The sequence below is a fragment of the Narcine bancroftii genome, chromosome 13 (assembly GCF_036971445.1).
Source record: "Narcine bancroftii isolate sNarBan1 chromosome 13, sNarBan1.hap1, whole genome shotgun sequence".
NCBI lineage: Eukaryota > Metazoa > Chordata > Chondrichthyes > Torpediniformes > Narcinidae > Narcine > Narcine bancroftii.
Window position 1 is genome coordinate 85,371,484 of NC_091481.1, and position 26,708 is coordinate 85,398,191.

At 41.6% G+C, this 26,708-nt stretch overlaps 1 protein-coding gene across 8 annotated transcripts in view; it reads left to right on the forward strand.

Moving 5' to 3' along the window:
• Window positions 1-26,708, forward strand: part of LOC138748536 (metastasis-associated protein MTA1-like) — a 102,172-nt gene that overhangs the window by 54,751 nt on the left and 20,713 nt on the right. For all 8 annotated transcript variants that reach the window (XM_069908909.1, XM_069908910.1, XM_069908912.1 and 5 more), the window contains 6 exons: window positions 567-755; window positions 7,696-7,770; window positions 9,708-9,766; window positions 12,130-12,251; window positions 13,430-13,581; window positions 15,876-16,062. In XM_069908909.1, the coding sequence (XP_069765010.1) occupies window positions 567-755; window positions 7,696-7,770; window positions 9,708-9,766; window positions 12,130-12,251; window positions 13,430-13,581; window positions 15,876-16,062 (784 nt within the window). The remainder of the gene's footprint in view (window positions 1-566; window positions 756-7,695; window positions 7,771-9,707; window positions 9,767-12,129; window positions 12,252-13,429; window positions 13,582-15,875; window positions 16,063-26,708) is intronic.

Sequence of the window (26,708 nt, forward strand, 5' to 3'; positions counted from 1 at the left end):
TATTTCTTTGCCCTCCTCTTGGTTTTGCCAGTGCAGACAGAGCGCTCTCAATCCTGAAAAAAAATCATATTTTTGATCTAATTGCTTTCCAAATGTGCCTTCATGTTAAATAAGGGATTGTTAGATCCCTGCTGGATGAACTGTAGAGTATACTGCCCAAATACAAGAAATGTCTTTGTCACTGTAGTATTCCGCAAATAGTTAGTAATTCATGTGAAGCCTGAAAATTCCAGATTCTGTTGGCTTTTGGTCTGAGTGTAAATGTTTCTATAATATCAAATCTCCATCACTTGAAACAGTGGTCCATTTTTCTGGTCTTGTATCAAATAAGCTGATTCTCATTTCATTTGGTTTTGTTTCTTGCCTGATGGTATGTCTCTAATTTTGTGTCCTTGTGTTTTGATGGTCCTCTACATAGGATGATACTCCACATTTAGCAGTGCTTGTTAAGTGTGTCTGGGTGGGTGTGATTGACTGCTTCAGTACTCCTTGTGTGTATGGAAGTGTGCAATGTTTCTGCTTGGATGGGTGCTCAGATATTTATATCTCCTCTATCCCTCTTGCAGTTTCACTCCATGGATACATTACATAAAAATAATTATGATGTGTCGAAGGCGATTTCAGCCTTGGTGCCTCAGGGAGGGCCTGTACTGTGCCGGGATGAAATGGAAGAGTGGTCGGCCTCCGAAGCAAACCTTTTTGAGGAAGCACTTGAAAAATACGGCAAGGATTTTAGTGACATTCGACAAGACTTTGTGAGTAGAACTAGGAATTTTAAGCTGTCAATATTTAGGAATATAAATTGTTAGCTGTTGTATTGTGTGGGCTTTACTGGGTAAAACTGACTGCACAAGTGCCTGTGTTATTAATGAGAGCACTTGTCCCATGAAATCCAAACTGCTTGTGCCATTTGTTAAATCCAGTCAATTTGAAAATGATCCCTATAGCTAGCCCCACACTGTGATGTGAAGATTCAAACAGTGTAACTTGGGGAGACGAATGAAAAATTACATCCTTGTGTGGAAGGAACATGATCAGGGTTAATAATTGTGTGGGAAGGCAACAAATTTGATGGATTCAAAGAGCAACGAATCTGGACACAGGCTGAACACAGGAAGGATCTTTATTAAAACACACGTAAGGGGATTGTAACAGGTAGTATTTTCAATCACACAACACAGTATAATCAGTCACATCAGACTCAACACTACCAATACTCGCAGTGCAGCCCAGTTACATCAGATTCAATGGTTACCAATACTCGCAACTGTTATTACCCCCTCCATAAATCTTCGTTCGCGAAGCCAAGCCAAAGATTGCAACCAAGGACTTCAATATGCTACCTGCCGTTCCTTGTCTAATGTGGGCACAGCTCAGATGCTTTCTACAACAATATACACAGTCTCAACCCCTATGCAGTGCACACCTTACCAACGACTCCTTCAGCGTTGTCCACAGTTCATGACCTGGAATAGAGCAAGGTTCGTCTCAGAGCCAAAGAGCAAAAGAGAAATAGATGCTCCACATGGTGGACTTTATAAGTACAGTAAGATGAAGGGTTCAGCCCAAGTAATTACTTGGTGATTAAAAGGGCCAATTGTGAGGGGTTCACTAATAGTTGGGTGGAGTTCACCCTTGATTGGCAGGTGATGCAACTTCTGACTAGGCAGTCGCCGGTAGGGTCATGTGACAGATATGATTCTCCACTCTACAATAATGAAGGAAGATATAAACAAGCTGAAAATCTGAAATAAAAATGGAAAATAATTGGGAAAAATTCAGCAAGCCCCTCAGCTTCCAGAGAAGACAAAGATATTTAATCAACATTTCGGGCCTGAGCCATTCATCAAGATGGGCAGGCTGTGCCCACTAACCTTTTGCTGGGCTTTCCACTCAGGGGTATTGGTGTCCTCAACATTAGAATCACATTATGCAAAGGAACTTAACAGCCCCTTAATGATTCATAATTTCACTTCATCAAAGGGGGAATTTCTTTGATTCTTGAGCTCTCATTGGGCCTCCTTTTGCCCTCCTCTACCTTCTTTGAAACCAAGACCAACTTGTTTCCCTTCTTAGTTCTGATGAAGGATCTCTGGCGTAAAACATGAACTGTTTTTCTTTCTGTAGACACTGCCTGAACCAAACTGCTGAGTTCCTCCAGCATTTTCTGTTCTAATAATTAGTAGTGAAGTAATTAGTTTGTTGCATTCTGATGTTGTTTCCTTGAGTGTGGATTGGAGAAGATCAGTGAGGATGGTGGAGGAGCCTACCTGCAGAGTCTCTGGATTGGAAGCAGAATGCCATTTCTAGCCTCTGTGAACTCATTACATGATGAATGGACTTTGGAGACCTGTGGGTCCGGAATGTACTATGGCATGGTATGAATGCAGAGTGGCTGCTCGAAGCTGACACATGGACAGCAAGTAACAGTAGGGTAGTTAGTCAACTGTGTTAATGAATCTATAATCTTTTTTAATTATAATTTTTTAAAATATTTATTTACAGCAAGGCTCACAAGGCCATGCCATCCAAATACACTAATTAACTTACGAACTCTGAATGTTTTTGAAGGGTGGGAGGAAACCGAAGCACCCGGAGGAAATCCACGCAGGTACAGGGAGAACATACAAACTCCTTACGGACAGTGGCAGATTTGAACCCCAGTCGCTGGCACTGTAATAGTGTTTCATTAACTACTACACTAACCGTGCCATCCCATTTGATTAAATGGGTTTAGCAATGGATTTGTGCTCAGGTTGACACAATCTAATATTTTATACCTTTCTGAATTTTAAAAAGAAGTACATAAATTTTAGTCGTTTAACGTGAAGTTAACTGAAACCAGCAGTTTTATAACCCAAAAAAAAACTGGTCAGAAGACATAGATTTGGGTCAAAGTAATTACGTGCTCCTCGTTAGGAAATAAAGTTTGAAACACCCAGCTGTTAAGATTGATGATTCAGCTTTAGATTTGTGGCCAAGGTATAAAATTCAATAAATATTGTTTCCATTGAGTGATGCAATTCCGTGGCAAACTGAAGGTGGCTATAATGGGCCAGTCTGTCACGTTCTGGCTGCATTTTAAATTCAGCGAAGTTCTGTTGCAGAACTCGAAGAACAAATGTAACAGCTCTGTTCACAAAGGGGAAGGGAAAATCCAGATTATTGTCATAAAATACGTGCAATATAAAAAAAATGTTGGAAAAACTCAATGGCTCAAGCATCACCTATGGAAAGAAAAACAGCAGCCTGGCTAAAGTTTTTCAGTAACTACTGTTTTTTTTCAAATTTCCAATACTTACAATGTTTAAATTTGACTAACATGTACAGCATGTCTTAAAATGGGAAATTAGTTTTGAGCGTGGGTTGGGTTTCTTCAGAAATCTTGTACAAAGAAATTAGTACTAATTTCACGTCACTTATCTGTACCGATGCATTAAAGCAACTTGGAGGAATATGAAAAATTGTATCATCCTGGGGTCAAACATTTATACAAATATTTAAATGATGTTTTTGAAGGAATAATTAAAATTTTGCAAGTGGCATGGAACCAGGAAGGTTTTGGGTACGCCCTGCCGCTAAGCATCAATAATTTCTAGAATGGACCATTAGAAAAAATAACATATAGGTTAAGAAATAATATTGAAATATTCGAACAAGTATGGGAGCCTTACATTAAATACAATAGCGAAAACCTACCGGGGACAAACATTACCTAAGTTGATGGAAGGAGAAGGAAAGAAAAGAATGGACTCAGTAGAATTTCTGGTGTATTTTTGTTGAATGACAACATTGTCTGACTGGCTTAATGCAACCTAGATTGTATACCTAAAATGGATGAGGGGGGGGGGGTGGGGGGGTGGCTTGGGAGGAGGGAGGGGGGGGAGAAAAAGACACTGTATATGTGTGAAAAAGAAATAGTGTATATCATGGCTAATGTGATTTATGGTGTGAAAAATAAAAAAATTAAAAAATAAAAAAATAATAATTTCTAGAATGGAACAGAGTGGAAATAATGGGTGGGAAGAAGTGATTTTTGCAGCAGCGTGTCCTGTCACAGCTTGGCGTTTGCTGAGCTCAGCATCACCTAGAGGTGAACGACTGCTATAGGTTCAGGGAGAAGTAGCTACCTTGGTAAAAAGATTTGGTAAAAGTGATGATCTTTTGGTCCGCAGAGTGGCTTTGGGTCTTGTACTTTAGTGCTCTGTTACTGCTTTGATATCCAAATGGGAAGGACTGGCTTCAAGTCATCGGCCCTTTTTCCACTGGCGTTCCAGTTAATCGGCTGTGCAGTGTCCCGGGATAAGAAGGTGTTGGTGCTGTTTCTACTGGGCCACCTTTAACCAGGACACTGACTGCTTTTCCATCGAACGCAACTCATTCCCTGGGATTGGAGAGTCTACCTTGGAATGGAATGGATGGAAGTTGTCCTTTTTTCACTGGTTTAATCACACAAAACTCAAAACGGTCAACCAGTTTACCTATCTCGGCTGCACCATTTCATCAGATGCAAGGATCGACAACGAGATAGACAGCAGACTCGCCAAGGCAAATAGCGCCTTTGGAAGACTACACAAAAGAGTCTGGAAAAACAACCAACTGAAAAACCTCACAAAGATAAGCGTATACAGAGCCGTTGTCATACCCACACTCCTGTTCGGCTCCGAATCATGGGTCCTCTACCGGCATCACCTACGGCTCCTAGAACGCTTCCACCAGCGTTGTCTCCGCTCCATCCTCAACATCCATTGGAGCCCTTTCATCCCTAACGTCGAAGTACTCGAGATGGCAGAGGTCGACAGCATCGAGTCCACGCTGCTGAAGACCCAACTGCGCTGGGTGGGTCACGTCTCCAGAATGGAGGACCATCGCCTAGATCGTGTTCTAGGGCGAGCTCTCCACTGGCCACCGTGACAGAGGTGCACCAAAGAAAAGGTACAAGAACTGCCTAAAGAAATCTCTTGGTGCCTGCCACATTGACCACCGCCAGTGGGCTGATATCGCCTCAAACCGTGCATCTTGGCGCCTTACAGTTCGGTGGGCAGCAACCTCCTTTGAAGAAGACCGCAGAGCCCACCTCACTGACAAAAGGCAAAGGAGGAAAAACCCAACACCAAACCCCAAACAACCAATTTTTCCCTGCAACCGCTGCAACCGTGTCTGCCTGTCCCGCATCGGACTTGTCAGCCACAAACGAGCCTGCGCTGACGTGGACTTTTACACCCTCCATAAATCTTCGTCCGCGAAGCCAAGCCAAAGAATCAGGCGTCAGCGATGTTGGGGATATGAGTTGGGGTGTAGTGGTCGTCGATCCCCGGCGTCATTTGATGTCATCGTGCTGATTGTTTTCCTTTTCCACTGGACCCTGAACCGGTTAATTCCCCATTAATTCCTGGGACAAGGTGCCAGTGGAAAAGGGGTTATAGGGCAGTCATTCTCAATTTTTACTTGGTGGTGGCCCCCTTTGGACCACTCAAAGTTTATGGGCCCCCTTCTCTGTGAGGCAGTAAAGTTTAGTTGGTTTGTTCTGAACTTCTCTTCGACACGAAAAACAAGAAAAAAAAATTTGTGTCACGTGAGGTGAAATGAAAACAAGACTTTTATTTGTGTATTGTGGCCCCCAGAGGGTGGTATAGAGTTCCCGTAGCAAATGTCTGGTCTTGGGAGCAGGTAACAATGACTGTTAACAAGTTTATTGACATATTCAGGCCACCATGGAGTTAGAACAAGGATGTTATATTGCCAACAGCTTGAATTCAAATCCACTGCTGTCTGTAAGGAGTTTGTATATTCTCCCCATGTAGGTTTCGGCCAAGTGCTCTAGTTTACTCCCACGTTCCAAAGATGTACAGGGTTAATTGGTCTTGTGAGTGTATTGGCAGCATGGACTGGAAGGGCCTGTAACTGTGCTGCATCTCCAAATTAAATATATATTCTACAATATGCATATGCACCAAAATTATTTCTTTCGGCAGCTGAGCAGTACTTCATAATATTAAAAAAGACTACAATAATACGCTTATTTGAATTAAATAAAGACAATAAATACAGCAGGTAGATATCCAATACAGATTGGCATTTCATTGTCACTGAGGAAATGACACACCATCAGAGCTTTTGGAATGGAGGTCAATCCACAAGTCGCCCTCCTCCATCGACGTGATCTTCCGGGATCGTTGTCTGAAGAAGGTGCGCAAAATCACTGAGGACCCCCTTCCACTCTGCACATAGCATCTTTCAGCTGCTCCGGTCGGGGAAGAGATCCAGGAGGATCAGAGCCAGCCCCACCAGGCTGAGGAACAGCTTCTTCCCACGGGCAGTGAGAATGGTGAACGACCCAAGGAACTGTACATACAAATCTTCTGAGACCCTCATTTGTTCAAAACAATATCTATTTATTTATTTTTATAGCTTTAATACTTGTCCTGTATACGTATTATTTGTCTATAGGTGTGTTATGTCTGGTTGTGTGTCTCTGTGTTTGACCGAGGATGAGAGAATACGGTTTTGTCGGGTTGTACAATCAGAATGAGAATAAACTTGATCTTTCTCTTGTTGTGCATTGACTGGTTGTTTGCCATGTTTTCCTACATAAAGTACTTAATTGGCCACGAGACACTTTGAGACATTGGGGTTGTGGTGCAATATCTGTTTTTGAACGTCCTGTATGGGCTTAATTTTATGTGGTAGCAGTTCCGAGGTGTTTTGTATTTTTGCAGCTAGATGGAGTGGTTATTAGGAAAGATCTCTGAACCTCTACCCTGTTATCAGATTTAGCTCTTGACCCGTGTGAAGGCTGAACAAATGTCACATACTCAAAGTGTCACACTGCTGTGCAAGAAGCATGTGTACCAGTTGAGATGGTTTACCGTGTCCCCAGGGTCGGTTAGCAGACTGCATTTATTATATTTCCTGGTGACATTCTAAGGCATTTAACTCATTGTTAATGTAAAAACACTATGCAAGAGAAACTCAGCAGGTCAAACTGTGTACTTTATATTGCAAAGATAAAAATATATAACCATTATTTTCATCTTGAGCCCTTCATCAAGGTATGGGAAAAATGTCAGCAGGTGGCAAACAAGGATGGGGAGAGGAGGGGTTGGAGCATGGCCCCACATGTAAGAGGTAGTAGATGGATAAGGGAGGGCACACCAGCAAGCATGGAGAGGAAGGATGGCTCTGTGAATAGAGAGGGAAGGGGGTGGAGAGCTGGAGGAAAGAAGACAAAGGGAAGGGAAGGAGACCAGAGAATGGCTAGCAGAAACCAGAGGTCGATGTTGATGCCATCCGTTTGGAGGGTGCCGAGACGGAAGATCAAGTGTCCATCTAACTCCATTAATGATGGCTTTCTGAGCAATCTCACTTCTCTGAACCTTGTTCACCTGTCCCATCAACTTCATGCTGATTCTCATATTATCCCTATAGACTTGGAGTAATTTTACAGTCATCAATTAATACGTGAACTGGTATGACTTTGGGATGTGGGAGGGAGCAAGAGCACCCAAGGGAAATTCACACAATCACAAAGAGAATTTGCGAAGACAGCACCTGAGGTCAGGATGAACCCAGGCCACCAGAGCCTGCTGCTGTATAATGTAGGAATCTTCCACGGAGTGCATTTTGTGGGGGTGCACCTTGTGCTGGATTCTGTGGTTTTGTGGTCTTTAAATGCTTTCTCAATACTTCTTGCAGCTTCCCTGGAAATCGCTAACCAGTATAATTGAATACTATTATATGTGGAAGACCACTGACAGATACGTACAGCAGGTAGAGAATTGTGTTTTTTTTGTGATATTGGAATATTCACTGCTGTGACTTTGAAAGAGCTTTTCAACACAAACACATATATACAGAGGAGACCAGGTGGAAGAATCTCGCCCTCAAAGTATATTGAATTTTTACACCTTTTTAAATACAAAGATGTAAAGAGGTAATGAAGTACGATTGCAGGCAGTTACATTTGAATAGGTTACTTCAAAAGATAAGGTGTGTCCACACTAGATTTATAAGTATATATTATGAGGGCAAAGCCCAGATTGCCACAAAATTGAGAGGGGTGGCTTTTTGGATGCACAAACACCCCAGATATCCATTAAGGGATCAGATAAACCACAACTGTATTTGATGTACAAAGTGGCAAGATGATCAGTCTGGAACATCCCTTGATCTTGTCATAATGCTGCAAACTTTCTTTGCTTAAGATGCCTAGTTTGAATGCCTGCACCAATTATTGTATTAATGGATGTAATATTATTTAGCAAATAATATCTTTGAACAGATATGCATTGGTAGTGTCTTAGTTTTCAGTGTATGTTTTTTAAGTGGCTGCCTGCTGTGAGCCAATAGCCTGCACCTTCACAGATAGAGATGTTTGTTTGCCCTTGAAATTTCAAAATAAATTACTGCTTGTGGATCACAATTGAAAGAATTTTGAAGGCTGGTTCTTGTGTTGCTCTTGATTTGCTCCCCCTTGACCTCATGTTCTCAGCCCTGCCACCCAAATAAACACCTTCCCATTATTTCACCTTGCAACTCTTGGATATCCTTAATTGCCCTTGAGGGGAACAGTTGTGTTTTCCAATAAAAAGCAATGTCTCCTGTTAAGTTCAGCTCTTGGGGCAAAATCCCAACTTTGCTAGTCTCTCTCTCTCCACATTAGTTCCTTTAAATTTGTCAACTTGATTTGCTAACTACCAACAATGGACCTCTCCAACTAGAACCTTTCCCTGGTTTGATAGTTTATGGTTTTGAAGATGTATGAGTTTAGAAAGGCGGTCTAGAAATGGATCCTATTTAGGCTTTTCATTGTTCTAAGTACAATATTTTGGCAGACATTGATCTTCTATGAAGTTCTTGTGATGTGGCCTTATATCCTCAGTTAGATATTAGCGATGCTTTAGGCTCTCATTGTTATTCAAGTAAATAGTTCATCCATCTCCAGTATGAGCACTTTTGGCTTTTAATCAACACCTGCATATTGCGCCTTTTCATCCTGAATAAAGTTAAGTCACACCACAACCTCAGGTGTTATTTATGCTGAAAGCTGTTCAATTTGGCTAGAAACTTGAGGAGATGCATGGTCTCATCTGGTGGCATGGTAGAACAAACCAGAGAAATTGTGTGCCTCATTCATGTTATTGTCATGTGAACGTAGAAGTATTTTGATACAAATTGTGGCTTGTAAGTGCCATAACATTACAATTTATTAGTGGCAGGTGCCATTTAACTAGACTGCCCTCCATGTGTCCTGGTAGGTGTTGTCCGAGGCAGCTGCAGACACATTAGAAGGTGGTGAATCTCTGGATCCCTATGACAGAGTATTGTGTAGGCTGGACCATTGGGAGTAGTGAGATATTTGTGGGATACATGAAATATCTACATTTGATGAGGGAATTGAAGGCTGTGGGAAATTGGCGCTAGAGGAGTTGAGGCCTGTAGCCAATTAGCTATGATCATTATTAAATGGTGGTGCAGGCTTGCGGAGCTCCTCCTGTTTTCTTATGATCTAGCGGCAGTAGCCTGTTGAAAATGATCAGCTCTTAGAGTGTTTATTCTTGTTTTAAATGGATTGGCGTCAGGCTACAGACATTGAAAAGAACAAGGCCTGTTCAGGCATTAGTATGCAGACAGACTGCGGGTGCTGGGCTTCATGAAATTGACCTTTTCCTCAAGTGGTGGATAATTGATGCAATTTTTTTTTCCAGAAACGTTTGAAAGCAGCTGAAGCTGAGAGTAGATTAAAACAGGTGTACATCCCCAACTAGTAAGTACTTCCATTCATTTTTCTTGCCTACATCAAAAGAATGTGTTAAGCTGCTGTAATACTAGTGGAATGATTTATATGGACTTCTTTACATGAACAGACAAATCTTGGTCTAAAAAGTCAGAATTTTGGTCATCTATTACAGCGCCAGCAATTGGGACCGGGGTTCGAATCCCACACTGTCTGTAAGGAGTTTATGCATTCTCCCCGTGTCTGCAAGGGCTTTCCCTCGGGCTCCGGTTTCCTCCAACCGTTCAAAAGCCTACAACGGTAGTTAATTGGGCGGCACAGGCTTGTGGGCTGAAAGGACCTGTTACCATGCTGTATGTCTAAATTAAATTCAAATTAGAATCAGAATTTATTGTCATGAACACGTCTTGAAATTTGTTGTTTTGCAGCATTTCTAAAACCACCTGACAAAAATTAATCAAAATAGAGCAAGAAAAAGTCAAAGTGAGGCAATGTCTTTGGCTCATTATTCATTCAGGAATCTGGTGGCGAAGGGGAAGAAGCCATCCTGTGCTGCTGAGTGTTCTCCACCTTCTTCCCATTGGTAGCAGAGTGAAGAGGGCATGGCCTGGGTGGTGGGGGTCCTTGAGGGTAGAGACTGCTTTCTTAAGACACTCCTCGATGGAGTGAAGACTGGCACTCGTCATGTCTCAGTTTGTGGAAACAACCCTTTGGACTTTTTTCTTGTCCTGGTCATTAGCCACCTCCGTACCAGACAGTGATGCAACCAGCCAGAAGTGACAGTCAAAGCAGTTTAACATTGCACCGATCACTAGGTTTTCCAAAGCCTTTGATTATAACTGGAGAGGATAACCTTAATGGTTTCTTCCATTTTTGTGTGATGCTTGCTGTGTTCACCAGGCGTGTCAGATCCCAAGATGTTTTGGAGGCTGTTGCATTGTGACATTCAGTCTAAGGATGTTGAACAGGTGGATAGGGTGGTGAAGAAGGCATTTGGCAAGCTTGCCGTCATAGCCAAAGCTTTTGAGTCTGAGTTAGGTTGTCATATTGCAGCTGTAGAAAACAGGTTAGACAGCATTTGGATTATTATACACAGTTCTGCTCGCCACTCTACAGGAAGGATGTGATAGCAACAAAGAGTGAGATTCACCAGGATGTCACCTGGAATGAAGGCTGTGATTCAAATGAAAGATTAAATTAGCTGGGTGTATTCCCACTGGAATGTAAATGCTAAAATGTGACCGTAGGTTAATAAAATGAGGGGTATAGGTCAGAGAGATTTTTTCCCAGGGCAGAGGAGTCTAGAACTAGAGGGCACAGCTTCAGGATGAGAGAGGTTCAATTTTAAGGAGATCTGAGATGCAAGCTTTTAACATGAAGGGTGGTTATCTACAACGATGTGCCATAGGTGGCAGTGAAGGCAGATACAATTACAGCATTTCAGAGACATTTAGGTGGGTACTTAGATAGGAAGGAGGGCAGAGGGATAAGAGCCTAATACAGGCAAATGAGATTAGCGTAGATCGGCACTGCAGTTGGCATTGGTAAGATGGGCTGAAGGACCTGTTTCTGTGTTGTCCACTCCCCATTCTCCCTCTCTTCACTATCCCTCTGTCTCCTTTGTTCCAGCTCTCCATCCCCTTCCTTCTCCATTCTCAGAGCCAACCCACCCAGCCCCGGCTTGCTTGTGTGCCCTCCCTCTCTTATCCACCTATTACCTTCTGCCTGTGGGCCTGTGCTCCTTCCCCCCCCCCCCCCAATCACCACCATTTTGTTCAGGTGCCTGTCTACATTTTGTTCGTACCTTGATGAAGGGCTCAAGCCCAAGACCTTGGTTTTGCATCTTTACCTTTGCTCCATAAAGAGTTTCTCCAGCGTTGTGTTTTTGCTATTTCTGTGATGTATGGTTCTGTAATGCATCCAAGTTACTCACTGCATTTACCTATTATTCTATCAAAAGGATTGTCCTCTCTCTTGTAACTAAGAAGAGTGGCAAAGGTTGTACCAGTAATAGTCGTGTTAAAGCTGATTGATCCAGTGCTGCTCTCATTTGAAATGTACTTTAAGCAGAACGCAGTCTCAAGAGGGTGGCACGGTTAGCATAGCAGTTAGTGCAACGCTGTTACAGCGCCAGCAATCAGGACCAGGGTTTTATCCAGCACTGCCTGTGAGGAACTTGTGCATTTTGCCCACGCCCACGTGGGTTTCCACCGGGGGCTCCGGTTTCCTCCCACTGTTCAAAATGTACCAGTGTTGTAGGTCAATTGGGTGTAACTGGATGGCATGGGCTCGTGGGCCAAAAGGGGCCTGATACCGTGCTGTATTTTTAAAAATTTATATCATGGTGTCGTTTTCTCTATCCACCATTTTAAATACGTGTCTTTTTTCCGCAGCAACAAACCAAACCCTAACCAGATCAATGTTAATAACACAGTGAGCAAGCCAGGGATGGTTAATGGAGCTGGGTTCCAGGCACAGAATGGAGGAGCTGGCAGGGCCTGTGAGAGCTGCTACAGTGAGTAGAACCTGGTGACAGTCTGTGAAATCCAATGTCAACATGCATGCATGGAGCATGTTGCTTTTCCAGTCAACAGCAGTGAGATCCTTGCGAAGACTAAAATTGCTTGGCTCAATTCTACATTTGAGGGAGTACAGCAGTAGAGGGCTAACACTTGAACAGAGCATCAGCTATTGGTTAAAAGACTGACATTTTTTGCTGCTGGTTGCAGTTTGAACTCTCGAGTAATTTCTTCATTATTTTCAAAACTCTTTTGGATTGCTACCGTTATGAAATACAGTGCTAAATGATTTTGGATTTTTTCATTCTAGCTTCTAATGTACATAAGGTCCAAAACAAAGTTGGACCCAATTTGGCACACGGTGGCTCAACTCGAGGAACAGGGAGGCTGTCTTGGGAATTGAAACAATACCTGGTGTTGCTGGTGACTTTAATGGGACAGGTTTTCCCAATGTCTGGCCACGGTCTGGTCTCGTTATATTAATCTCTCTCTTGCCCATCACAACCAAGTTCTGAATCCTCTCTACTGATAGAAGGCTCATTTGGCCTATAACTTGTTGGATTATCCCTTTCACCCTTGAACAAAGTTCATTTCTTTTGCCTCCGACACGGATTAAATCTTCACAGTGATAAGAGACTCAGCGTCAGCTCTATTCCTTTTAATGGAGGGATAAGAAACTGCTCTATTCCATTTAATGGAGGGATAAGAAGCTTGGCTCTATTCCATTTAAAGAAGGGATAAGAGGCTCTGCTCTATTCCATTTAACACTGTCCACTCCTCATTCTCCCTCTCTCTGTCCCTCTGTTTCCTCCAACCCCTTCCCTCTCCATTCACAGAGCCATCCTTCCTCCCCCTGGATAAGGGAAGGGGGGGGGGGGAATCCTCTATTACCTCCTGCCTGTAGGCTGGTGTTCTTCCCCCTGCCCCACGCTTTCTGTAATCCAAGCACCAGCAGGGAGTTTTGAAAATCAGTTCTTAAATATCATTTGAGCTTTGTTTTCTTTTTATTGCTGTCTTCCCTGCACAAACACAGCATCTGTTGGTGATGCAAATTGCTACCAATTGCTAAATTTAGCATTGATATTTGTGCACAGTATCTATAGGCTTCTTCTCTGACAATTCAGTGCAATGTTACTTCTTGCTCTAATATTCGTTTTCCTCTTTCCCTCATTAGCAATTCAGTCATATCAGTGGTACTCCTGGGGCCCTCCTAATATGCAGTGCCGACTTTGTGCAGCTTGTTGGAATTACTGGAAGAAGTATGGTGGCCTGAAGATGCCCACAAGGCTCGAGGGGGAGAGACCTGGGCCTAACCGTAACAGCTCAGTAAGTGTTAAAGTTTCACGATCCAAGAGTAGAGATGTAAGAAGCGGGAAACTTATTTTGCTTTGCTTCTGATGTTAAGATGGGATATATACATAAATAAAATTGAAGATTCAATTTATTGTCATGTAATAAAGACAGTACAATATTACACTACATTTGATGGCACAGATTTACCATCAACAGAAATTACCTGAAGCACCTCTTACAATCAGAGAAAGAGAAGCAAAGAGAATCCCCTCGTGGTCACAGTGTGGCTATCGATTAGCCTCCAGAGCTCCTGTAGCCACAGAGTCCAAACCGTCAGCAGTCCGAATTCCATATCAAAACCTCCGATAGGATCAGAACCCCTCAGCACCCTCTCGCTTCCCAGTTTTGATACCTGGTACCCCTTTAGCCAGTCTCGAGCCTGTCTCCAGCAGTCTGCAGCCCGATGTGAATCCCTCAACCGCAGTCGCCAGCGACCTGCATGGGTTCCTCGTCTCAAGTCGCCAACAGCCCACTGCTTATATGTTACATAAGCCTTGAGCCCCCTCACTGGTCTGCTCTCTTAGTCACCATCCCATGGGTCTTCTCCTTCTCATACGGGGTGTGGTCTCCTTGTTTCTGGTGCCCCATGCTCGTCCTCCACTCTCATGGAGTCTGTAACCTCTCACGGCTGCTGCCAATCATGGGCGCCACCATCCTGGCCACAGACTCCGTGGCTGCTGTATCTTCAAATAAAATCACCAGTGGCTCCATGAACAGGCCATTTAAAGCCTGTATGATGCTGATGGCAGTCAGACTGGGCAGTTGGACCCATGGAGGTGCTGTGACTGCTACCTGGGAGTCTGCACCAGCAGTGGCATATATGCCTGGAGGAGGTAGGGAGGTCCTTGATGAATACTTTGCTTCAGTGCTCATCAGGGGGAGGGACCTTGATGAATATCAGTGTCAATGAGGCAAATGAGCTGGGCACAAGGTGATTATTTTCTGACCTGGAGACATCTGATTTCAAAATGATCAGGATCAAGAGACTCCTGAGTGTTCACTTATTAAGGAGTGGTTAAGGGGATTCATTTGGAATGTGAAGGGTTGGGAGGTTGTGTTACCTGAGATCAGCTCCATTCTGGGTTCAACTGAAGTGAAATTCAGAAAAGTTGCTGGTATTTTCCAAATACAGAGGTAAAATTTGAAAAAAGGTGATTGAATGCTTGTGCTTTATGGACAAAATCTGGGTACAGTAGAATCCCTTTTAACTGGCATTGTGGATCCCAGATATGCAAATTTTCTGGATGCCTGAGACACATTCACAATACCTAACTCATACACCTGCATTAAGAATACATAGTTTAAAAGACAAAAGGCAATGCAAAATGTAAAGAAATTTGAAAAAAAAGCAGTATTGTAGTATTTAATTATGTAAAGTTCACTTTAATCAGGTAATTCCCGTAACATAAAATTTAAATTCTAATCCCAATCGCTGGCGCTGTAACTGCATTGTGCTAACTGATACGCTAACCGTGTCGCCAACATAATTAAACCCCCTTCCCCCAAGTTTATAGATAAAGCCTTACTAATGTACCTAATATGGATAAAAATAGAGACTCTTACTAGGCAGGAATAGGGAGGGAGACACTTTGGGAGAGTCACCCCCAGCGGCGAGCGGCATTGACCAGCTCTTCATCCTGGGTGCTGCCATTTTATTCAAACACAAATTTATTGAAAGATTTTTAAGAGCAGCACAAGTGGGGTGGCTGAAACTTTGCTGGCTGAATGTTTGCTCCCATCTCACCAAAGGGTTATGTGTTGCTTCAGAGAATATTTTACAATTTTAAACTTTTATTTTTCAAAATTATTGATCATTTCCTTTTTTTTTTACCTGCTTTTTGGGTTTAATGGGAATGTACTTTTTTTCTCTTCGTAGTTTAAATAAAAATCAAACTTGCATTTTTAAATTTGGACATACAGCATGGTAACAGGCCCTTTCTGCCCATGCCACCAATTGACCTAAAGCCCCCGTACGTTTTGAACGGTGGAAGGAAACTAGTGCACCCAAGGAAACCCAAGCAGACATGGGGAGAATATGCATCTTCCTTACAGACAACGTGGGATTCGAACCCCGGTCCGATCTCTGGCTCTGTAACAGCTAAGCTAACCATGCAAGCTTAGTTTTTTTTTGGATTGTATGTAATCCTTGAATAGTGGAAGGGGGCAGAACGTTTTGCGCTGATACACGAATTCTGCAACTGAAGGAAAATTTTTAGATGTAATGTATTTTGAATTTGCATGCCATCTAATTATTTTTTATCTTTTAGAATCCTCATGGGTACTGGGTGAAGAATGCCAACCCCAAGTTTACACTGAAGACTAGGCAGGCTTTCTGTCTTCAGACAACAAGATTAACCAAAATTGCACGGTATTATTGCCGGAACCTGTTCCGTCCACGACAGGCAGCACGGCGTCCTTTTTTACCAATCAACAGTGCAGCTATCAAAGCCGAATGTGAGTGAGTTTTATTGCAGAATTGTAATGGCATACAGTACAACTCCAATGATCTGAAATGGTCGGGACCGGGCCTATTTCAGATAAAGGATATTTTCAGATAATTGGTGATTTTTTTAAAAACAGCCCAGTAGCACAGCAAATCTCTTTAAGTTACAAAGGAAGGATTTTTAAGCTTGAAATAATGTTTAATATTCACCAAAAAAAACCCAACTTGAACAAAATAAAAAATAAGATAAATCCAACACCAAAATCTAAGAATTCAGCTCAGAGGTTTTAGCAAAATTCCAAACATTTTTCAACCAGTGACATCAGTTCAGCTCCGAAAAGATTTTGGATAACTGAGGATTTCTGATTGTTTTGGACATCCTCAGTTATCCAAAATTTTTCAGAGGTGAAATGAGATCATTTCAGCTTCAAAATTGTTTGGATAAATTAGGATTTCTGATTTTTCTGAAATCCTTAATTACCCCCAAAAAAAAATTTCAGAACTGAACAGATGTCACTTCCGGGTCCTAAAATATTTTGGATAATTGGAGCTGTACTTTTTCTATAACTTTTACCAAAAAGTTTTTGTTTCTGTTGTACTTGACCTCTTGTTCACTAGCTTCCAGAAGCAAAAATTTTTGCATCTTAACTTTTACTAGGTCCTCTTTACCTTCCACCTTATTCTCTTTCTCTTAATTGATCCTGATGCATCAACACCTTGACTTTTTAAACCATCTTTTTTTTGTTCAAAATCTTTCATCTTCCTTCTGCTTTTCCAACCTCATAATCGCTCCAATTTTTGCTTGGTCTTTGAATGGCATCGATAGCTGTGTCTTAAACATTTGAGGACACAATCTCTGAAATTCCTCTACTCCTTTTTCTCAGTATCTTCAAAGTCTATCTGATTTGTTTGAAATTCCTTGGGACATCGTTGTAGGTTAAAGATGCTACATGAATGAATTTTGATATCCATAAAGGAATTATGTCCCTGACAACAAACCAGAACAAGCAAGTTGAATTTTTTGACCACTGCCTCTCCTATTTGCTCATCCCAGATCCCAGACTTGCCTGTTGCCAATTTTGCAAACCAAATCCATCGTGTCTCTGAATTGGAACACTGAACGGTGTTGTGCTAATAGAAAGATAAACTACAATGCTCAGGCATGGTTCATAAAACATATAAATCTACAGCACAGTGCAGGCCCTTCAGCTCACAATGTTGTGCCGCCCTAATAACCTACTCGGACTGCCGAGAATTTCCCTCCTGATCTCCCCTCCATTTTTCTCAGTTCCTTGTATCTATTTAACAGTCTCTTAAAAGATCCTATTGTACCTGCCTCCACCACTGTTGCCGGCAGGACATTCCATGCACCTACCACTCTGTGTGGAAAAACCTACCTCTTGCATCCCTCCTGTGCTTAATCCAAGTACCTAAAATTATGCCCCCTTGTGTTAGGCATTTTAGCCCTGGAGAAAAAGTCTCTGGCCACCCACACAATCAATGCCTCTCATCATCTTGTACGTCTCTACCAGGTCATCCCTCATCCTCTGTCACTCCAAGGAGAAAAGACCTAGTTCACTCAACCTATCCTCACAAGACGCGCTCTCTAATCCAGGCAACATCCTTGTAAATCTCCTCTGCATCCACTCTATGTAGTGACCAGAACTCAGCACAATATCAATGGGGTAAATTAAATATTAAAAGTTCATTCACTGCCTCCTTCACCACCAGACATTATCAAACATTGCAAATTTTTTGACATTCACCGTGCAGCTTTTGAGGAGCCTGAACGTCATCTGTCAACTATTTGGGGACAGGGTCAATTGCCTTTAAAGACTAATAGTTTTGAACTTAGACTGCATAGATTCATGAAATATAAATTGCTTTTGTTCTAATGGAGTGTTTTTAAGATATGGCTAATAAAAAAGGAAGCCAATGGGTATGGTATATTTGGATTTCTGAAATGTTTTTAATAAATTCTTACATAGCTGGTTGTTCGAGAAGATTAGAGCAAATGGAATCAGAGTGGTACATTGATCTGGGACATATGGAATTGGGATAATAAACAGAAAATTGGTTATTGGGTGCAAAATGTTTGAATAAACATATCCTTGTGAAGTTGGCATGCAGAGTGGAGTGTTGCTACTTTTTAAAAATTTAATTTAGAAATACAGCACAGTGGCAGATCCTTCCATGAGACCGTGCTGCCCACAAATACACCCATGTGACCAATTCACCTACTAACCCCGTGCGTCTTGGAAACATGGGAGGTAATCAAAGCACGCAGGCATGAGGAGAACATGTTAACCACAGACACTGCTGGATTCAAATCCCAGTCGCCGGCACTGTAATAGCAATGCTCTAAATGCACAGCCTACCGTGCCCCCAGGCTTGGGCTCTTAACTATTCATAACACTGGACAACAAATTTTTAAAAAGGTTTGCTTATTGAAAAATAATCGTGGATTATAATAGGCAACTTCAAGCTGAACACCAAGGTAATTTCACATTTGCTGCATCACGTAGGAAGTTGGAGAAACATTAACTTTTATTGAATTTAGCAGGTTTAATCGGATAATGACGCTGACACATTATATTAGTTCAACTAACCTAAAAATGTTTTGCCGCTGTTTGTCGTTTATACTCAGCATCTGATGCCTCTCATGTCACTCCAACAATAATTGGCCGGCGTTCATGGATTCCAATTGCCCTGATAACGCTTTTCCATGGTCACAATGTCCTGGTGAAACCTTTCACCGTGTTCATCACTGAAGGCACCAAAATTAGCAAGAAGTTCGAGTGCAAATGCAGAAAATTTTCAATGGCACATTGCACATCATGGTTATGTATGTTTGAAGTAGACTTAAATTATGACAGAAAATCACAAAAGTAGGCTGTACAGGTGCACCTCAATTTGTGATGCGGTTACGGTCCAGCAAACCCATTGTAAGTTGAAAAAGAATACCATACCCAGCATTTTTTAGAATTAAATTTTGAATACCTTTATTCCACACTGAAAAAAGCCATTAACATATACAGCTGAAGGCACCCTGGGCATGAAGAACTTTTGAAGCATTGAACTAACATTAATTGCTGGATGGTGAGGACGCGAGAGTGTAGCGTATCGCATATCGCAAACATGAGAACCGATTGGAATTTGAAATTAAAAGTACGGATTCAAACTATTGTAACTTTGGAAATATTGTAAGTCAGACTATCATAAGTAGGAGAGCACCTGTATCTTTCAAAAAAAAAGTATGTGATACATTTTAAAGTGATTTTCGTGATCAGTCACCCAAAATCCATAAAATACACCCAAAAGTGTTCAAGAAGCAAAATCTTTGTTGTCCACTGTAACTATTTAATTTTTTTTTTAAGTTTATTAACAGTGTAGGATTGTGACCCCTGAGAGGATGCAAATAGATTTTAGGGGGATAAGATGAGTGAGCAAGGACATACGCATGGAATATAATTGAGATTTTAGACATACAGCACGGGATCAGTCCCTTTCAGCCCACAAGCTCGTGCCCACAAATTACACCCAGTTGAGCTACACCCACAGTGGGTTTTGAACGGTGGGAGGAAAGCGCTGCACCCAGAGGAAGCCCACGTAGACATGGGGAGAATGTACTGACTCCTCACACAGAGTGCTGGATTCGAACCCGGGTCACTGGTGCTGTGACACCGCTGCATTAATTGCTGAGCTAACTGTGCTGCCCCAATGTCCAAAAATGTGGAGTCATCAACTTTGCCAAACAAGTCAAAAGCAGAGTATGTGTTAAATGCTGAAAGCTTGAGTCATGTTCCAGTTCAAGGGAACCTGGATGTGTACTCCAGTCTCTCCAGACCTATGGTGGTTTGGATGATGAAGGATACATCGACCTTTGTAACAAAAAGTTTGATCGTAGGAATTCTTATTGCATTTGGAAAGGGCCTTGGTGAGACTGCACCTGGAATCTTGTGCACAATTTTGGGTCTCCTTAGCTAAGAAGGATGTAGATAAACAAGAAAATCTGTTGTCGCTGGGGCTGAGTGCAGTCCCCAGAAGTGCAAGAGAAATTCAGCATCCACAGAAAATAAAAGACAGTTGACATTTCGGGCCTGAGCCCTTCATCAGGGAGTGTCAAAAATCAAGCAGGTGCCTGAATACAGTAAAAGTCCAAAAAAAACCAGAATCCTGACCACCCAAGAATCTGAACTCAAAAACTCAAGCTTTTTAAATTTAGCGGCCTTTCGTGTGCATGCGTAAGTGCCGCAGGTGCACAGAAATCAACAAGTAAATATTTATTTGGCTTTTTTGTATTTTATATGAAAACTATTTTGCTATCAAAATTTACCTATTCATCTCCTCTTTATTCTCCTTAAATTTGAATTTTAAAAAGTACTGTCCAAGAATCCGTAAAATCCAAAAATCCGGACTGACCCAATTCCCAAGCAGTCTGGATTTTAGGTCTTTGCTGTAAAGGGGTGTGGGAGCAGAGGGAGATCTTTTGTGCGCTGCACTAGTCGCCAGCATATGTAGATTTTCTTGTTTACCTCGATTTGGCTGCTCCACTGTGAAGGATGGCAACCCTGATGCTCCACATCTTCCATTACTGCTGCCCTCCACCTCCCACAACTTCTGTCTAGGGGTATCTAATTATTACCCCTTCCTTGTTAGCCTGTGCATGTCCCTCTCCAAACTATTTTACTCGGGCCTGATTTTCAACTCCCCTGATGAAGGATTCAGGACTGAAACATCGGGTGCCTTTTACTTCCAATAGATCCCTCGTTACCCGAGTTTCTCCAGCACTTTTGTGTACTGATCTAAGAAGGATAGAGTTAGTGCAGCAGAAATTCACCAGGCTGCTTCCATGTATGGTGTGCTTGCCATATCTATTTGAGTTTCGAGGGTAGTTCACCTCTGAAGTACTTTACCTCAGCAAATTGTGGATGCTAAATCATTGCAGGTGTTTTAAGAGCGGTTTGGGTGGAGGGGGGTAGATGCATTTTTTTGGAAACCAGACAATTGGAGAGCTGTGGTGAACGCACAGAGGAGTTCAAGCTTGGGGAAGATCAGCCATGGTAATTCTGAATGATAGAGCTGGCTTGAGGGACAAGGTGCCTGACTTCTATTTTCTGGTTTTCTTGTGAATGAGAGTAGGTCCTCCTCAAAACATATAACATTCTTAAAGGAAGGATTTGGCGAACTAGATGTGGGGAGAAAATCTTCTGTCTCTGGAGGCACAGATTAAGAATAAGGAAGAGAGATGAAGCAAAAATTGGTTCAGTGAGCCTTTTGGAATTCCTCTTCTCCAAAGTAGTTGTGCAGGCTAGTCGATGAGTTCATTCAAAATAGACTCGATGCATTTCTGAACAAGAAGAGAATAGGTGATATTGCTGAAAACTAGTGCTGAGATACAAGATCATCCATCATCTTGAATGATGGAGCAGGCTCAGAGAGCTAGGTGGCCTAATCCTGCTTCAGTTTCTTATGTTTCTGTGTATACATGCATCAAATGCAGCGTCTCCTCATTGTGCAACCCTCTCATTCCAGGTATCAATCTGTTCAACGTTCGTTTTACGCCTTCCAAAACAAGTACATCTTTCCTTCAATGAGGAGTCCAAAACTATATGCAGTACTCCTGGTGTGGCCTCACCAAAGTCCTGTATAATTTCAGCATATTTCAACTCACATGAGAGTCTACCAGAAAATTGCCTTTCTAATCTCTCGATGTTACTTGCCTGTTTCTGTAATTCAAGTGAAGGGACCTAAGGATTCCTTTGCAAAACCACATTTACTCATCTCTAATGTTTTAAATTCTGGTTTTCCATACCTCTTGTTAAAATGGAAGATTTCACGCATTGCACTATTGCACCACTGTCCACTCATTCCATTTGCAGGCTTTCCAGTTTCTTCACACTTATAGACTCGTATAAAACTCAAATGGGATGTGTTATACCATATCCCTTCAATTAGATTGTGGACAGGGTCTGTAAGTGACTGAGGTGTGTTTGATTCAACAAGTTACACCCTCAGAAAAACTGCACTAGTTTTGTCGCACATCATTTCCCTTTCAACTACCTTCTCCAGTGATTTATTTGTTCCCAAATAGCCTGTTATCATACCCTTGATGAGACTCTAGCCTGTTCTCCACTGATTTAAGTGATCTATGGCTTCTTACTTCATCCTCCCACTCTTGCAGAGCAGGGCTTGTTGCGAGATCTTCCGTGCCAAAGGGATCCGACAGGATTTAGGAACTACAGTTGATTTTCAAAGTCAGGTGGAATTTCATGTTTTTTTCATTCCATTAATTTATGTTGTACTTTTTCTTTTTAGTGTTAATTTACTATTATGTTCCTCATTCTTATGAGGCGATCAGTCCCCGTATTTTCTATTGTGAAAGTAGACTGTTCACGGTTTTAAATGCAGATTTTTAAAATAATACTTGGTATAGTTTCAATCTTTTTTCCAACATTTGGTCAGTCTTTGCTATTTTTAAAACACGTACACACTTTGGGCTTAATCCTTTTTATACTATAATCTATTGAAATGCCAAACAAATAGTATCCTCTTGTTAGCCGTGGCTATACCTTCCAGGGGAAAGTTAAACCTCAACAAATTATATTGTTGAGAAATGACTTTTTAAATATTTGTTTTATTTGCTGATAAATCTTTAATTTCACGATCCATTTCATTCAATCCATAAATTGATGATTGTAATTTTAAGCCTCATCACTCTGTTAGAAAATAATTTAATAATAAAGTCGCACTTCCTTAGAGGTTCCTTAAATAATATTGCTAATGAACCCTCCACGATTTAGCAATTGCACCATTCCATACTGGTCCAGAAATCCTCGTGGCATACATTCCATGAGCTCTCCTTCGAGCCGCTTGTCATTATTTAGCTTTCTGTGAAGATTGTTTCCCAAAATTTTAACTTTGCCCTTGTTGCTTTTTTGCTGATTTGCACTATCAGGAGGTACATTTTACTCTTTGGGAGAACCTACAAACTTCATTCACTTTTGTTTCCAGCTCTTTGATATTCTGAACTTAGATCTATTCTCCCTGTTCTTCTCTCATTCTTTGTTTTCATGCAACCTCCTCTCCCTAGTGGTTTCTCTTCCACATTGCCTAACTGCTCTAAAAGTCATTACCCAGGAATATTTAATTTTTGACGTCGGTCATCATGCAACCATTGTGTTGCCCTCTGTGTAATTGATCTGTACCGTGTCTTGGTAAATGGATAATTATGGAAATAAAACTTGTCAAAATGACTTATGTTTATTATGTGATTTCCTCTTTGCCTGAGTTATCTGCATTGGTCTAATTGTGGGCTTTTTTACAATTATGTGACTTCCCATTAGAAAAATTAGTTTTTAAAAAATATATCCTTTTTAACATAAAGGATTTTAACGACTGACGGAGAAGTTAGGGGACAAGGGAAATACCTTCTTACAGTATGTGCCTGACACTTTTCTGACCCAATATGTAAAAGTCAACTAAAGAGTGTTTACTAGTAATGGAGAACATGGTTTCGGTGGACTGGAAGATCACAAATGTCACTCTGCTGTTTAAGAAGGGAGCAAGGCAGCAGAAAGGAAATTATAGACCTATTAGCCTGACGTTGGGAAGCTGTTGAAGTCCATTGTCAAGGATGAGATTATGGAGTACCTAGAGGTCCATGACAATAAGTCAGCGTGGTTTCCTTAAAGGAAAATCTTGCCTGACAAATCCACTCTAATTTTTTATTTAAGAGATCACAGGTAGGATAGATAGGGGAGATGCGGTGGATGTTGGGTATTTGGGCTTTTAAAAGGCCTTTGACAAGATGCCACTCTTGAGGTTGCCTAACAAGATGAGAGCCCATGGAATTGCAGGAAGGATACTAGAATGGGTAGAGCATTGGCTGATTGGCAGGAAACAGATTGGGTATAAAGCGATCCTATTCTGGCAGGTCACCGGTTACCAGTGGTGTTTCTCAGGGGTTGATGTTGGAGCGCTTCATTTTACATTGTATATACAGGTGCTCCTCACCTACGATTACACTTCCAACAAACCCATCATAAGTTGAAAAATCCTGTCGAAAAAGAATACCGCACCTCCCAATTTTTTTTATAATTAAACTTTGAATATCTTTATTCCACACTGAAAAAAACCATACACAGATTGAGTCAGCATCACGAGAGAGTACGCTGTACAGTACTCTCGCATGATGCTGCCATCGGAGAGTAGCGTGCCACATGTCGCAAGCGCGGGAACAGATCGGAATTCGAAATTGAAAGTACGGATTCGAACAATCGTAACTTTGAAAAATAGTGAGTCGGGCCATCTTAAGTAGGGGAGCACATGTAAATGAATTGGAATATAGAATAGATGCCTTAGTGGGTAAATTTGCAGATGTTAACCAAAATAGGGGAGGTGGTGCCAAGGATACCAAAAAGCTGCAGAGAGACTTGGAAAGATTAGGAGAACGGGCAAAAAGGTGGCAGATGAAATGGAATGGTCATACGCTTTAAAACATAGAACACTACAGCACAGCACAGTACAGGCCCATTGGCTATCGATGTTGGGCCTACCCATATATTCCTTCCAAAAAAAAGTTCTAAATCCTCCCTACCTCAAAACCCTCTATTTTCCTTTCATCCATGTGTCTGTTTAGCCCCCAATGTATCAGCCTCCACCACCATCCCCAGTAAGGCATTCCATGCACCCACACCTCTCGGTTTATATAATAAAAGTACTTATCCCTGACGTCTCCCCTAAATTTCCCACCCTTCACTTTGTACGTACTTTGGTATAAGAAATGCAGACTATTATTTAGATGAGAAGAAAACTCAAAATTCGGAGATGCAAAGGGACTTGCGAATCCTCATGCAGGATACTTTAAAGGTTGAGTTAGTTGGTGGTGAAGAAGGCAAATGCAAGGTTGGCATTTATTTCAAGAGGAATAGCATATCAGAGCAGGGATGCAATGTTGAGGCTCTATAGGGCACTGGTTGGACCTCACTCAGAGTACTATGTACAGTTTTGGGCACCTTATTTGTGAAAGGACATGCTGGCATTGGAGAAGGTTCAGAGAAGATTTACCAGAATGATATCAGGAATTCTCATTAGCACATGAGGAACTTGGACTGTACTCATTGGAACACATTAGGATGAGGGGGACTTCATAGAGACATTTCAAATACTGAAAGGCCTGGACTGAGTAGATGTGGTATGGTTGTTTCCCATGGTAGGGGAGTCGAGGACAAGAGGGCACAACTTGAGGATGAAAGGACTTCAATTTAAAAGAGAGGTGCAGAAAAATGTATTTAGCCAGAGGGTTGTGAGTCTGGAACTTGTTGCCACAGGCGCCTGTGGAAGCAAGGTCATTGGGTATATTCAAGATTGACAGGTATTTGACTAGTCAGGGCATCAAAGGTTATGGGGAGAAAGCCGGGGAGTGGGAGGATGGATCAGCTAATAGCAGAGCAGACTCGATGGGCCGATTGGCCTACTTTTGCTCCTATATCGTGAATTTGTGAACAAATCAGAGTGGACAAGGGAGGTAAATGTCGGGGAATATCCAGGCAATGGTGACCGTACATAATACACATTTAAATTACAATAATGATGAAAATAAAGTTATAGACGGACAAGGAGCTTAGAAGAGATTGGAAATAAAATATGGACAACATTATTGACAATCAGCCATGTAAAACCACAGTGGGTGGCATTTAAAATGCTGTTCAAGGAAGGATGTTTCCTACAAAATGTAAGTGAATTAAACATTATTCCATTCATACAAAGGAATAAAGGTATAATTGAGCACAGGAAAGTGACAGACATCAAATCTGCAGCAAACTACATTAAGGGATGACGAGACATTTGGGAAAGCAAAGAGGAATAATGAAATCAATGAACATAAAAAATGAAATATTCTGAGGCCACATGAATTAAAAAGCAGGAAGTTGAGCTTGGAATAAGAATATTAAGATCACAAGAAAAAGGAACAGAAACAGGCCATTTGGCCCATTGAGTCTGTGAAACCTCTCTGAGCTAGACTGTTCTCGCATCTAGTTCCAAATTCTGGCCTTAAGGGGTGGACTGAACAATATAATGGGCAATGAGGGATATGTAAATATTTAGCATTACCATTTAGCAGAGAGGTGGACATGACATCGATGAAATTGGAAGAGCAAAGTATATTTAAAACAGGAAATACGAAATAAACTGAGAAACTGAGGATAAAACCACTGGCCCAGATGGGTTACATGTAAATATTTTGAAAGAATCAAAATTTATTGTCATGAACAAGTCATGAAATTTGGTGTTTTGCAGTAGTGTCACAGAGCAAACATTCATATTATAACCATCTTACACATTACTATATTAAAAAAATAATAGAGCAAGAAAAGTGAGGCCGTGTCTTTGGTTCATTGATCATTCAGGAATCTGATGGCAGCAGGGAAGAAACTGTCCTTGTGCCACTGAGTGCTCGTTTTTAGACTCCTGCACCTTTTCCCTGATGGTAGCAGAATGAAGAGGGCAGGGCCTGGGTGGTGGGGGTCCTTGAGGATAGATGCTGCTTTCTTAAGACATCACCTCATGTAGATATTCTCGATGGAGTGAAGTCTGGTGCCTGTGATGCTGCAGGCTGAGTTAACAACCCTCTGGAGTTTATTCTTGTCCTGAG